The following is a 12,229-nucleotide window of genomic DNA, read 5'->3' on the forward strand; positions in this document are numbered from 1 at the left end:
CTCCTGAAAACATTTGTATTGTATTGTCTATACTATAGTTCTATTTTAAACCTTCAAACTTGTTTTTAAAATTAAAGATGTCTATGTCGCATCACAAGCTTGTAGATTGGCTATTCGAATTTTTAAAACGGTCGTGCCTAAGTGGTAACAATTGATTTGTCTTACCTCTCCAAGGTGAGGCGTGGGGTTGAATCCGCACAGGTTACACACAGTCTTCTTGCACTCTGTGCAGTGACTGTAGTTGGGCGTGTCAGTCGATCCCACGTTCAACTCAACCTTACAGAGCGGGCAGTTCTGTTTGGTGCCGGTGTCCGGTGCCGAAGGAGTGGATTCCGCTGCCTTTGGAGGCTCCGGAGTGGGCTCTGCTTCAGGGGCCTCCACAAAAAAGGATTTGTGGGCCTGCATGGACTTAGCTATAGGGGTGTCGGGAGCAGATTCCGAATCAGGGGGAGACCCAGGAGGAGAGAAGGGGGACTCGGGAGGTGAACCTGGGTCAAAGTCAGCAGGGGAACATGGTGCGGAGTCAGCAGGGGAACCAGGTCCCGAGTCAGGAGGGGAGCCTGCAGGTCCAGAGTCAGGGGAGTATGGGGGTGAATCTTCGTCCTTTGAATCACCACCACCAGAAACAAGCTTAGACGCTGAACCCAAGATGGACGACCCAAAGCCGAACATCTGAGAGGCGGCTGCTGGAGGTTTTGAAGGTTTTGCTGAAGGTTTTGCCGAAGGTTTTGCCGATTCTGTCAAACCCCCAAAACCTCCAAAAAACTTCCCAGCTACCGACTCCTCCTGCTTTGGGGCAGCCTGGCTTGGTTTGGGAGCTTCGGCGAGGCCTCCAAAGCTAAAGCCACCGAAGAAGCTCGACTCCTGTTGTTTACCCTTTGCCGGCGAGGGCTGGGGGCTGCTCTTCTGCTGCTGAATGGGACGGCCCGTCTTGGGATCGATTTTGGGCGACGCCGCTGCAGAGGAGGAGGCCGGAGAGGACGGGGCGCCTCCCGGAGAGGTAGGGGACTTCTGCCTGGGTGTGGTCGGCGGAGTCAAGCCAGCGTCGGTGGTGGTACTCTGCTGTTTGATCAGCAGCTTCCCCGGCTTGCCGTGCGCCTGTGGCGAGGGAGGGGTGGAGTTGGGTTTCATGGCTCCGGGGGGATCCATGCCCCCCATGGCGCGCTGCATCTGGCAGGTGAGACACAGCCACTCCTTGCCCTGCCAACAACACACAGCGTGGGTTAGATTGGTCTAATGCATAATGTACGCCATCGTGAGCTCATGGTATGTAATGGGGCACATCATGCAATCACAGCAAACAACCTCATAATGATCGTCTCTTGTTTTGAGCTGTAAATATACCATCGCTGTCGGGTGGGAACCTTTTTACAGTATGTCAAATGTTGTTATGTAATAATGTTCCATTGGTTAAATATTCATATAGCCCACAGACATTAACACTTCCAACCGCTAACAATTATGTCATGATGTGACACGTTGTTCGTTGGTCTACCGTTATACGACAAACTACAAAAAAGGACTTAACCCATTTTGGGCGGGAACCCCTTTTGGTGTTAGCATTATGCTATGCTTTAGCTATTGAAAAATAGCAGATCTACAAGCTCATAGCGCGCCACTGCTATTTTTGAAAAATCGAAGAACCACTGACATAGAAACATAGCTTTTTCAGAAAACTGTCAGGATGTAGAAGACATTTTTAGAATCTGATCTCAGGTCAAAATAGGTTAAGTGAGCAATGGTTTTAGATGAAATATGGAGATATAAGGTTTCTCTGTCTGACAGCAAGGATATAACCTACTGTATAATACAGTATTTTTAATACTTTTTCTTTTTATGAATCCTTGTTCTTCTCATTTTTCCAATTAAAAAAAAAGAAAAGTAGAAAGTAATAAAAAAATTAAAATTAAAAAAGCACCTCACGTTACTGTATCAGAAGTACAATATGAGTCACCAGAACCAAGGACGGGTGTTTTCAATAAATAAATCTTTCAAATGACGCAGTGTGAGGGAAAAAAAGCTTAAAATGAAATACTGTTTTGACTGTTTGACTCGGCTTGAGACTTTGTTGTGCGTGGCTGACGTGGCATCGCACAACAAACATAGTACATCTACAAGTTACAAAAGGTTATCGCAGAGCTTGTAAACAAAGCTGCAAACATATACATGAGCTATGTTTTGTGCACGACACAGAATCGAACCCGACCTTTCCGATCTCAGTGCCGACACAGAGGTGGTTATCTGGATAGATAATCACTGGATTAGGATACCCGACATATACAGTGGGAATGTCAGTGGTTCCCAAACTGGGGGACCCCCTTTGGGGTTCTCCAATTATTTTGGGGGTCCGCAGATGATTAGCGTAACCCATTTTGGACTGAGGTCGATAAAAAAAAGGCTTCTAAATCCTAACATTTTTCTGAATAAACATGTTTCTATGTCAGTGGTGCTCAACCTTTTTCATGTCAAGGACCCCCAGAATTATCTCTATTAGGCCACGGACCCCCATCTCAAAATATGTAGTTCCAGGGACCCCCCAGAAGCCAATATTTTAGTTCGCTCTGAAATGTTCCCTCTGAAATATATATTCAAAAATGTGCGCCACATTTTCACAACTTCTCAAAAATAGCAGACTTACAAGCTCGTAGCACGCCACTCGGTGGCGCACTATGAGTTTGTAGATCTGCTATTTTTCAATAGCTAAAGTATAACATAATGCTTAAAACACCAACAGGGGTTCCCGCCCAAAATGGGTTAATGTGCAACATTTCTTTCTCACTCAACAGTAAACAAACCAACATAATATAATATACAGGGAATCAGCACATTCAAGTTACAATGTAATCACTTGTAAGACCCTTTTAATAACAAATTGGTCAAATATTATGTAAGAAAGAGGCAAACAATGTGAAAATGGACGATCTACAAGCTCACAACGCTGAGGCGTTTGGCTATTTTCTCAAATTTAACAAAGATATTTATCTGTGGAACCGAGTCCAACTAAATGTAATGCTTGCAATTCCAAATGCTTGTCAGGGTGGGGTGTCCCCAGTTAAAATGTGATTATTTTGGGGTTTGGGAACCCTTCGACTACGGTATATATGACCCGTTTTTCCATATTTCTTTATTTCTCTATCCTTGCAACCATTATCTCGGCCTGGGGCCAATGCCATGACCCACTTCTTTTCAACCCATTTTGCTAGCCTAGGTTGGCTCCGGCCTCCGGGTAGAGGCAGAGTTATGCAATTGAAAATGGAATTGATATTCAAAATTGTAAAAGCGTCTTTGGGGCGGCAGTGGCCCAAGAGGGAGGAAATGATCATTTCTCCCTTAAGCCCAAACCTCACCAATGATTGGCCATGCAACTCCTTGCAACATGCAACTATTTGCAACCAGTATCCCCAATGGCAGTTGTGACTAGTTTCATTGGTGCTAAAATATGAGCGCAACTTTCGTTCAACTTTGACCCCTCCCCACTGAGCAATAGCCGGCTATTAGACGTGCGTCTAAAAATGGGATAAAAAACGTCTAAAAATGAAAGTTGTTTTTAGACGTCTATTCTTAGATTAGACGTTGTTTAGACGTCTACATAGACCGCCTATATATAGACGTCTAATCAACCGCTAATCAACGTCTAATCTAAGAATAGACGTCTAAAAAAACTTTCATTTTTACACGTTTTTTATCCCATTTTTAGACGGCCCTTTAGACGAATATTAGACGTCTATTAGACCAAAAAATGCTCAGTGGGTCTATCACATGGAACTATGTTGTGGGCATAGTTCGGTGTGATAGTGTGGTAAAAAATGAACAAAAGTTGCACTATATGGTAGAAATAGGTCAACAATACAAATGGCGTTAGTTTTGTGGATTAATTTACTTTTAATGCACGGCCCCCTGTGCCCCCCACAAAATGACCAGAACTTCTTAATATTTCACCAAAACCAGAGCAGAACTCCCACCACGGGACTCAGTCAATTAATTAATACAGTTGCAACCACTATATTAATGGTAAGTATTTCATACAGCTTAAGTTAAAACATTCTGAACTATCCCTTTAAGGAGAGGTGTTGTTAAGGCGGATAGACAGCCGGGGCTCTAGTCCTGTCAGTCCACAATGTGGACTGCATTTAAAATGCGTTATCCTTTAAACACAAACTAGTTTCTGCTTGTTCATGGGCTATATGAACCACATGTATTATATTTTACTATACAAATTTTTAATTTGTATGCATAGCATAAATAACCATACACTGTAGTATATTAGCACAAAGTAGGCACCACGGCACTCAGTCTTAACTGTATTGCAGTTCATGGAAGTCTTATAGCCCACGTGTGGGTTAGCATCCTCTGCTAGCTTGGCATTCAAACAAGATCTTCCTGTGCCTGTGACATGAGTCACCTTGATCCGCCTCCCCAGCGTCCATATGGTCTCTCTGTTCCTCAAGTGCCAGGCATTTTGCTACCACGTACACGTACAGTATGGTGTCAGGGAATTTGAAGCGCGCAATATGCTAACAAGGTATACGCACTGCCAGTGGCGTGCACAGACATTTAGAGGGGCAGGTGCTCAAGTTAAAAAAGGGCACCTTGTGCAGCGCGTGGAACCGGCCGGTTGCCTTAATCCATTTTGGGCGGGAACCCCTTTTGGTGTTAGCATTATGTTATGCTTTAGCTATTGAAAAATAGCAGATCTACAAGCTCATAGCGCGCCACCGAGTGGCGCGCTATGAGCTTGTAGATCTGCTATTTTTTTTAAAAAAAGAAAAAAAAAAAGAGAGAAAAAAATTTGTTTTTTTTCTTTTTCTTTTCAAAAGGGCACATTGCCAAAAGGGCAGGGGGTGCTCTAGCACCCCCTAGTGTCTATCTGTGCACGCCACTGCGCACTGCCTTAACCCATTTAGTCCTGAGGACGATTCTACAAATGCCTTCTAAATGTTTCTGTCAGTGGTTCTCAAACATTTTCATGTCAAGGACCCCCAAGATTATATGTAATTGGCTGCTGACACCCATCTGAAAATATGTTGTTCCAGGGAACGCCCCAGAAGCAAAGATTTGAGTTAAAAACGTTCGCTTTGAAATAATATATATTCAAAGATTTGCGCCACATTTTCACGATTTTTCAAAAATAGCAGACCTACAAGTTCATAGCGCGGCACTCGGTGCCGCGCTATGAGCTTGTAGATCTGCTATTTTTCAACAGCTAAAGAATAACATAATGCTTAAAACACCAAAAGGGGTTCCCGCCAAGAATGCGTTAAGTTAATGCAGAGCGACAGCGAGCTTTGATTGGATATATGTCGAAGACGTGACATTTAACACATGGAAAATTAAATAACCTTTTGTCCCTCCTCAAAAATGCATATCACCTATTCCTTAATTTTTGCCATGAATAATGTCTACCTTGATGCATGTCAGCAGACCCTGTGCTGATTGGAATATTTTGGTTGGTTTTGAAAAATAGACACTCATCATTTGAAATATGCGACACCTGCTTTGGTAAAATGATTGCCTGCTGGCATCAAAGTATACCCATTATGAACCTTTACTGAGGTGTCTGGAACATTGGAGACATTACATTACAAACATTACAGAGTAATCAACTGCCCGTATTTCTCCCCAAAAACAATCATTTGACATTGAATGGTCTATATCAGGGTTCCCCAATTAATTTTCCTCGAGGGCCATATTTTGACTAGGGTACCAGGCTGGGGGCCGAGTCCGCACGCGTGAGGTCGAGGTCTTGCCCTGAAAATTCATTTTCAGGGCAGGACCCCATTTGAAAAGGATGCCCAGTTTGACATGCATAGGCTACTGACCCCCATTTAATGCCATTTATATCTAGGACCCCCCCAAAAAAAAATTCTTCCGCGGGCCGCCAGGGGGCGCTCCGCGGGCCGCAAATGGCCCGCGGGCCGCCTATTGGGGAACCCTGGTCTATATGCACACAGAATAACTCTTCCTACTTCCTTCACAGGTGTTACCGTCTACCGATACTAATTAAGGCTCTGTTCAATTTAGTGTACAGTGGTTCTTAGTTTCAAGGGCCCCCCTTAACCCTTGTACACTCAGAATACAGAGCTGTACAGCTGGGCCATTTGGAACTCACTCAAGGACACTTTGAGACCCACTGGTGTAGATTGTTTCCAGTGAGCCAACATGCACATTAGCAGCACCCTCACTCTGTCTGACTAGAATGGAACAGAGCCTTCATTAGTAGCATCAGTAACACCGGCTCAGTGGCTTTGTGGTTAGAGTGTCCGACCTGACACTGGGAGGTCAGGGGGTTCCAACCCCGGCCGGGTCATACCAAAGACGGTAAAAATGGGACCTAATGCCAACGCCCGAGCTCACAGCCCCGAAGAAATTGGTCAAATGCGGAGAACAAATTTCGCAATGCATGTGACAAATAGTAGGACTTTAACCTTTTAAGGAAGTAGGGAAGGGACCCAAATTCTTTCCAAAATGGCATATGTGCATAGAGGCCATTATTATGACATTGAAGAGGAGAGGAGAACAATGATTATTATCTTACCGCAGAGTCTGGGGGACTGAAGCCACACAGACTGCACACCTGGCTCTTACACTCCGTGCAGTTGCTGTAGTTGGGTGGGTCCTTGGAGCCCACATTAAGCTGGGTGGTCTTGCACAGTGGACAGAGACCACCTCCAGTCTTTCCCACTCCTTGCTGACCAGGAGCTCCTCCAGACTTAGCTGGCCCTCCAGGCTGTGCACCAGCCTGTGGGCCAGGTGGCCCCGGTCCAGGTTTCCCAGGTCCTTGGGGAGGGGGACCACCTTTTTGCTGGGGAGGCCCCCCTTGTTTGGGGCCTGGTGGACCCTGGCCTGGTTTGGGACCCTGCCCAGGTGGTCCTTGCCCTGGCTTCGGACCCTGCCCAGGGGGTCCTTGCCCAGGCTTCGGACCCTGCCCAGGGGGTCCTTGCCCAGGCTTCGGGCCTTGTCCAGGGGGTCCCTGGCCCTGTTTTGGGGTTCCCCCCTGCTGTGGCCCCTTGGGTCCTGGGGCGCCCTTGCCTTTCGGCGGTTCCTCGTCCCCAAACAAGGTCGTCATGGACGACGTCATGGAGCTGAGCGCGCTGCTCCCGCCAAACATGCTGGAGCCAAACATGCCGGTGGACTTGGTCTCCGGGTCTTTAGGCTCTTGCCGGAATCGGGACTCGAGTAGACTGAGGGACGAGGGACTGCGTCCCGGCGTGGGCTTACCAGCCGGGCCCTGGCCGAACGAGGGACTGCGTCCCGGCGTGGGCTTACCAGCCGGGCCCTGGCCGAACGCGTCTACAGTCCGACTCTTGCTGAGACCAAGCGGGCCCCGGAAGCCGCCAACTCCTGCCTGTCCAGAGCGCTGCTGAACATCCGCCTCCGAAGGCCTGTGAGAGAGAAGACAGAGACAGAGAGGCGTTAGCTTTCATATCAGGACTGCGGTTAAAGGAGCATTCAGTGATTTGGGGTGATTTGGAAACCCCCTCCCCCCCAGTCCGCCCCGGTAACAAGATGTGCACATACACGCACTGCAGTGGGGGGACACGCAACAGGCCAACAGCACACACACCAAGGCCAACCCCCGCTCGATCATGATTGGTGGAAGGCCCCTCTCTATCCTGATTGGATGAATGCTGGGCCAACTAGCCAAAAACGAAACCTAAGGTTCTTTGACCCCCAGGGGTTAACTGGGGACAGGGAGGAACTCCTTATATGGTCAGCACACTCTATAGTAGGGAGGAGTATCACATCAAAACAAAAAAATAAGTGATATTTGAATTAAATGAAATCACTGAACATACCTTTAAGTCTTCCGATTGACAAAAGGAAATGTTATCAATCACTTACTCAGTTGAATTAAAGTCAGAGAGAAACAAATCAAGCCAGCGCACCTCTGTTTACTGACCCAGAATGTAAGCCTTAAACTAAAAACAATGGATTAAATGGACAGTGTAAGAGTCCATCATGATGGTTCTGTAACCGGGTCTGTAACCGGGCTCCTTTAACTAATTTCCCTGCTAATGTATCATGGCATTAAACAACTCAAACCCCCACAGAACCACACATCATCATAAATAGCTCACTCTCTTGCATTATTCAACACAGCCTGGATTCAAAGACTCAAATCGCTTAAACACACTCACACATTCTCCTCACACATTCTCGCTCACATCAACAAGAAGACTGTATAGGGAAAAAACAATATCTTCTCCATTTCAAAAGTAGGCTATATAGTTTAATTTGAAACCTAACCACCACATCTTAATCTGTGATAATGCTCTGAATACAAGCTCTGCAGCTTGGCAATGAGGCTGTGGGACATCAGCATGATTTAAATGCATATAGACTGTATATTCATTTTTAAAGAAAGCACACTTGTGTGACATGAGGGGCGCTCTTATCATCATACATCACATTCCATGCTCAGACAATCAGCTGAGCACATCCCGTGCTCAAACGGACAGACAGACACACATGCACACAAAGCTGTGCATAAGAGGGGCTAGCGCCCCCTCAAAAATAAAACAAAAACATTTCCCTTTGGCCTGGACGGTTTATAGCTCAACCGTCTGGGCACCTAGGCTGCTGAGCCAGCCTGACGGCGTGCCGTGCTGTGGGTTCGACTCCCGATCCCGACAGCCTTGTCTTCCCCCCATCTCTCTCCCCATTTCCTGTCAGTATACTTTTAACCTATCAATAATATAAAGGCAGAAAAAAAGCCAAAACAAATCTTTAAAAAAAAAACATTTCCCTTTTCCATGACAGGCAGAATCGGTGTGTATGATGTGTCATTTTACAGTTATGAATTAGTCTAATGGTCTCTCTCTCTCCAACCCATGTCAGTCACATTAACCTCCAGTTCCAGTGCCAGTTCCATCGCAAGCAGTATTACTTGGGATATTGCCCAACTCCATTACCTTATATTGCCCGTGCATCATCACCATAATAACAAGCTAAGACCTTAGCATTAGCGCCCTCAACCCTAAGGCCCTTTCATCAAATCAGTTTGGCACAAACTAAGATAGCATGTAGCTTATATAGCAGCCTCTGGAGTAACGTTGACAGGAAAGTGAATCGCGTTGAATGACATGGAGTGTATAGATCACAGAGATACAGAAAGGGAGGGAGTCTCTGCTCTGAGGGGGTAAGATGAGACATCTTTATTAGGCCAGGGTGAGATCAGGTACAGCCATGAACAACCTGGACCTACACACTATCAGGTACAGCCATGAACAACCTGGACCTACACACTATCAGGTACAGCCATGAACAACCTGGACCTACACACTATCAGGTACAGCCATGAACGTCAATATAGGAAGCTCCGTGGACAAGTGTGTCAAACGGTCAATCAATGCGGGCAAGCAAGGAATTAGTTCACTGGAGGGTGAAGTGGTGGAAGTTAACTATAAGCACATTTTACTCAAGTGCTGCACTTGAGTCAAAATTGAATACTTTTCTTTATACTTCTACTCCACTACATATCAGAGGAAAATTATGTTTTACAGAAATTTGACCGTATTACTATTTTTTCCTTACAGATTCAGGAACTATTATGATGTGTTATTCATGTGATAATAATGAATAATTATTCAGCCCCACATTTATCAGCTGCGATATTAAAGTGATGAACACAATAACACATTCATGTACTATACTCATTACAATCCAATTATACGATTGTACATAATATACGCTTGGTATGGTATAAGAAGCCTATTTTAATGAATAATATTTTAATACAGCTGGCCTGGGCTTTTGCTTGGTACTCAAAACTCAGAGTATACCTCCTCCAGCACTGTCCAATGGCAGCAAAAAACAAGTTGTGATCAGACTACAGTATGGCCTGTGTTTACACAGCGGTGGGTTTCAGCACCATGGAGAGCGGCCACTCTATTCGTCAACACCTTTCCTTCTCCAACATGTAACACGTTTAAAACCAGTGGCTTTACGGTCGAGTATAGACGGAATGGTCGGTGAATGAATGGTGGCATTTTCGCTAGCTGTTCTATTTATAGTCATATTAATATGAATGCAACCCCCTCCCCAGACCCCCCAGAGTATAAATAATAATTCACTTGAATCAATGGAAGGAATTATAGCGTACATAAGCCACATATATATATCAGATCATGGAATGCTGAATTATATCTATGTGGGTTATGAAAGTCAAATTGTGTAATTAATAATTATCCGATGTTATTTTCGTTGTGAGCGTCCATAGTGGTAGGCTATACCCTGCACAGGCTGTGCCAATATACCACCAATGCAGAAGCTATTTATGGAGGAATAAATGAAAAGCCTTGATACAAATACAATACGTAGTATCCTAGTCGGTAGGCCTACACTCGCCTAAAAGACGCGTCCTTTTTCGGAATTAGGCACCTTCGTGCAATTAATTAATCGTACCCTAAACCCAGCACTGCCAGCCAGCAGGCATTTCGACTATTTCACACAAATAAATATATCCTATACTATAGTAGGTATAGCCTACTGGAGGCGCGTCTCTCAGATTGTGTCGCCTACACACCTTGGATTCGGGCTGATCATTTCTGAATCACAAATAACGCCTTAACCCTTAAAGCACTCGACTCGTCAAACTGAATAATGTCGCGTTTTGAAGGATTGTGAATGGGCGTGAACCGTGAACGTGTAGGATACAAGCGCTCTGCATGTCTGGCTATAATGTGCCTACAGACTACAGTAGGCTATAATACTAATAATAACCTCCCAAAATGATGCTCTTCATCTGCGCACACACACACACACACACACACGTATAATTATGAAAACAACAGCTCCCGACGTGTGTGCACCGCCGCTACATTACTATCGTATATTGATCGTTCTAAGAGCCGTGCCTTCGAGCAGCAGCGCCTCCGTGCGCCCTTGACATCGCCGCGACCAGCTGCTTCCTGTCCTCCTCGCTGAGTTGACTCAGGTCCGGTGGCATCTCGCCGGGGACCACCACGAAGCCGCCCTCCCCATCGGGCTTCAGCCCCTCCGGTAATCCAGCAGCGAGCTGCGGACCCCCCTCGCCTCCTCCTTCGAGGCTCGCTTCGTTCCCCATGATGAGGAGGCACCCTTCCCTCCCACCCCTTCTCCTCCTCCTCCCGTTAACGCTCGACGCTTCTCAGCTCCAAACAGCGCGGTGGTGGTGAAGATGGTGGTGGTGGTGGTGACCGTGACAGCGGTATTCCGCGCTTTCTTCGTGGAGCATCTCAGTGCTTCTTGTGTTCGTCCGCTAGGCCTATACTTCAGTTCATTTGCCCGTCCTCCCGACCGTTCCACTGGCTCCTCTTCTTGTGTGTGTTTGTGTCGCGCATCTCTGCAGGTTGTCCGTGAGGGGGGTCTCCTCTACTCCTAGCTCTCCTCTCCTCCTCCGTTCTATGGTTCTATACAACACTACCACCTCCTCCTCCTCTTCCTTGCCACCGCGCATGTTCCGTCTCTGACAGGTGATCAGAACACATCACTGACGGCAAGAAAAAAACATGCTTTTAAAGGGGACGCACGTAAATAGACGGCGTTATCGGTTCTTATTTAAAAATTAGGCTAAGAATAGCCTAATTAGATAAAAGAATATAGGCAAAAAGAAGAGAAATTGTGTCTGAAACCACGTTTCCACATGCTCTTCGCAGTATAGGCTTCAAACTGAAACTGACTCGACTGCCCTATATTTTGGCATTGTAAATATAGTCACATTTCAAAACGTTTCAATGACATTTTTCAAATAGAACACCAGATCTAACGCCTTGCACTGTGATGTGATCATGATGCCACTGTGAGCTTAGATCTCCTATTGTAGCTTTAAAAAATAAAATAGGCCTGTTGTGTTGGTTTCCTTCTGGTGAGGGTCAAAGTTCAACATGCTGCACTGGCTCTTCAAAATTAGCCTGGAAACCAGATGAATTGAAAAACAATTGTAAAATAATGTAATAGGCCTAGTGTATAAGGTGCATGATAAATCATTGGTAAGAAATAATGATACTTCTACTCCACTATACATCTCAGAGGCAAATATTGTACTTTTCCACTACAATTATTTTTGAAAACTTTAGTTACTTGTTACTTTGTAGCTTTTGATTATTATTGCAAAACATACATTAAAGGTATATTCAGTGATTTGACTTAATTCAAATATCACTTATTTTTTCTTTTTTTCTGGATAATTCTCCCTACTATAGAGTGTGCTGACCATATAAGGAGTTCCTCCCTGTCCCCAGTGAGCCCC

The 12,229-nt window shown here is 45.5% G+C and overlaps 1 protein-coding gene across 1 annotated transcript in view; it reads right to left on the bottom strand.

Moving 5' to 3' along the window:
* Window positions 1-11,065, bottom strand: part of pcloa (piccolo presynaptic cytomatrix protein a) — a gene marked incomplete at its 5' end in the record, with an annotated part of 110,872 nt that extends 99,807 nt beyond the window's left edge. The window contains 3 exons of the mRNA XM_079494780.1: window positions 166-1,200; window positions 6,536-7,382; window positions 10,857-11,065. Coding sequence (XP_079350906.1) covers window positions 166-1,200; window positions 6,536-7,382; window positions 10,857-11,065 — 2,091 coding nt within the window. The remainder of the gene's footprint in view (window positions 1-165; window positions 1,201-6,535; window positions 7,383-10,856) is intronic.
* Between the last annotated feature and the right edge of the window lie 1,164 nt (window positions 11,066-12,229).

Source organism: Electrona antarctica (genome assembly GCF_951216825.1).
Source record: "Electrona antarctica genome assembly, chromosome: 23".
Lineage (NCBI taxonomy): Eukaryota > Metazoa > Chordata > Actinopteri > Myctophiformes > Myctophidae > Electrona > Electrona antarctica.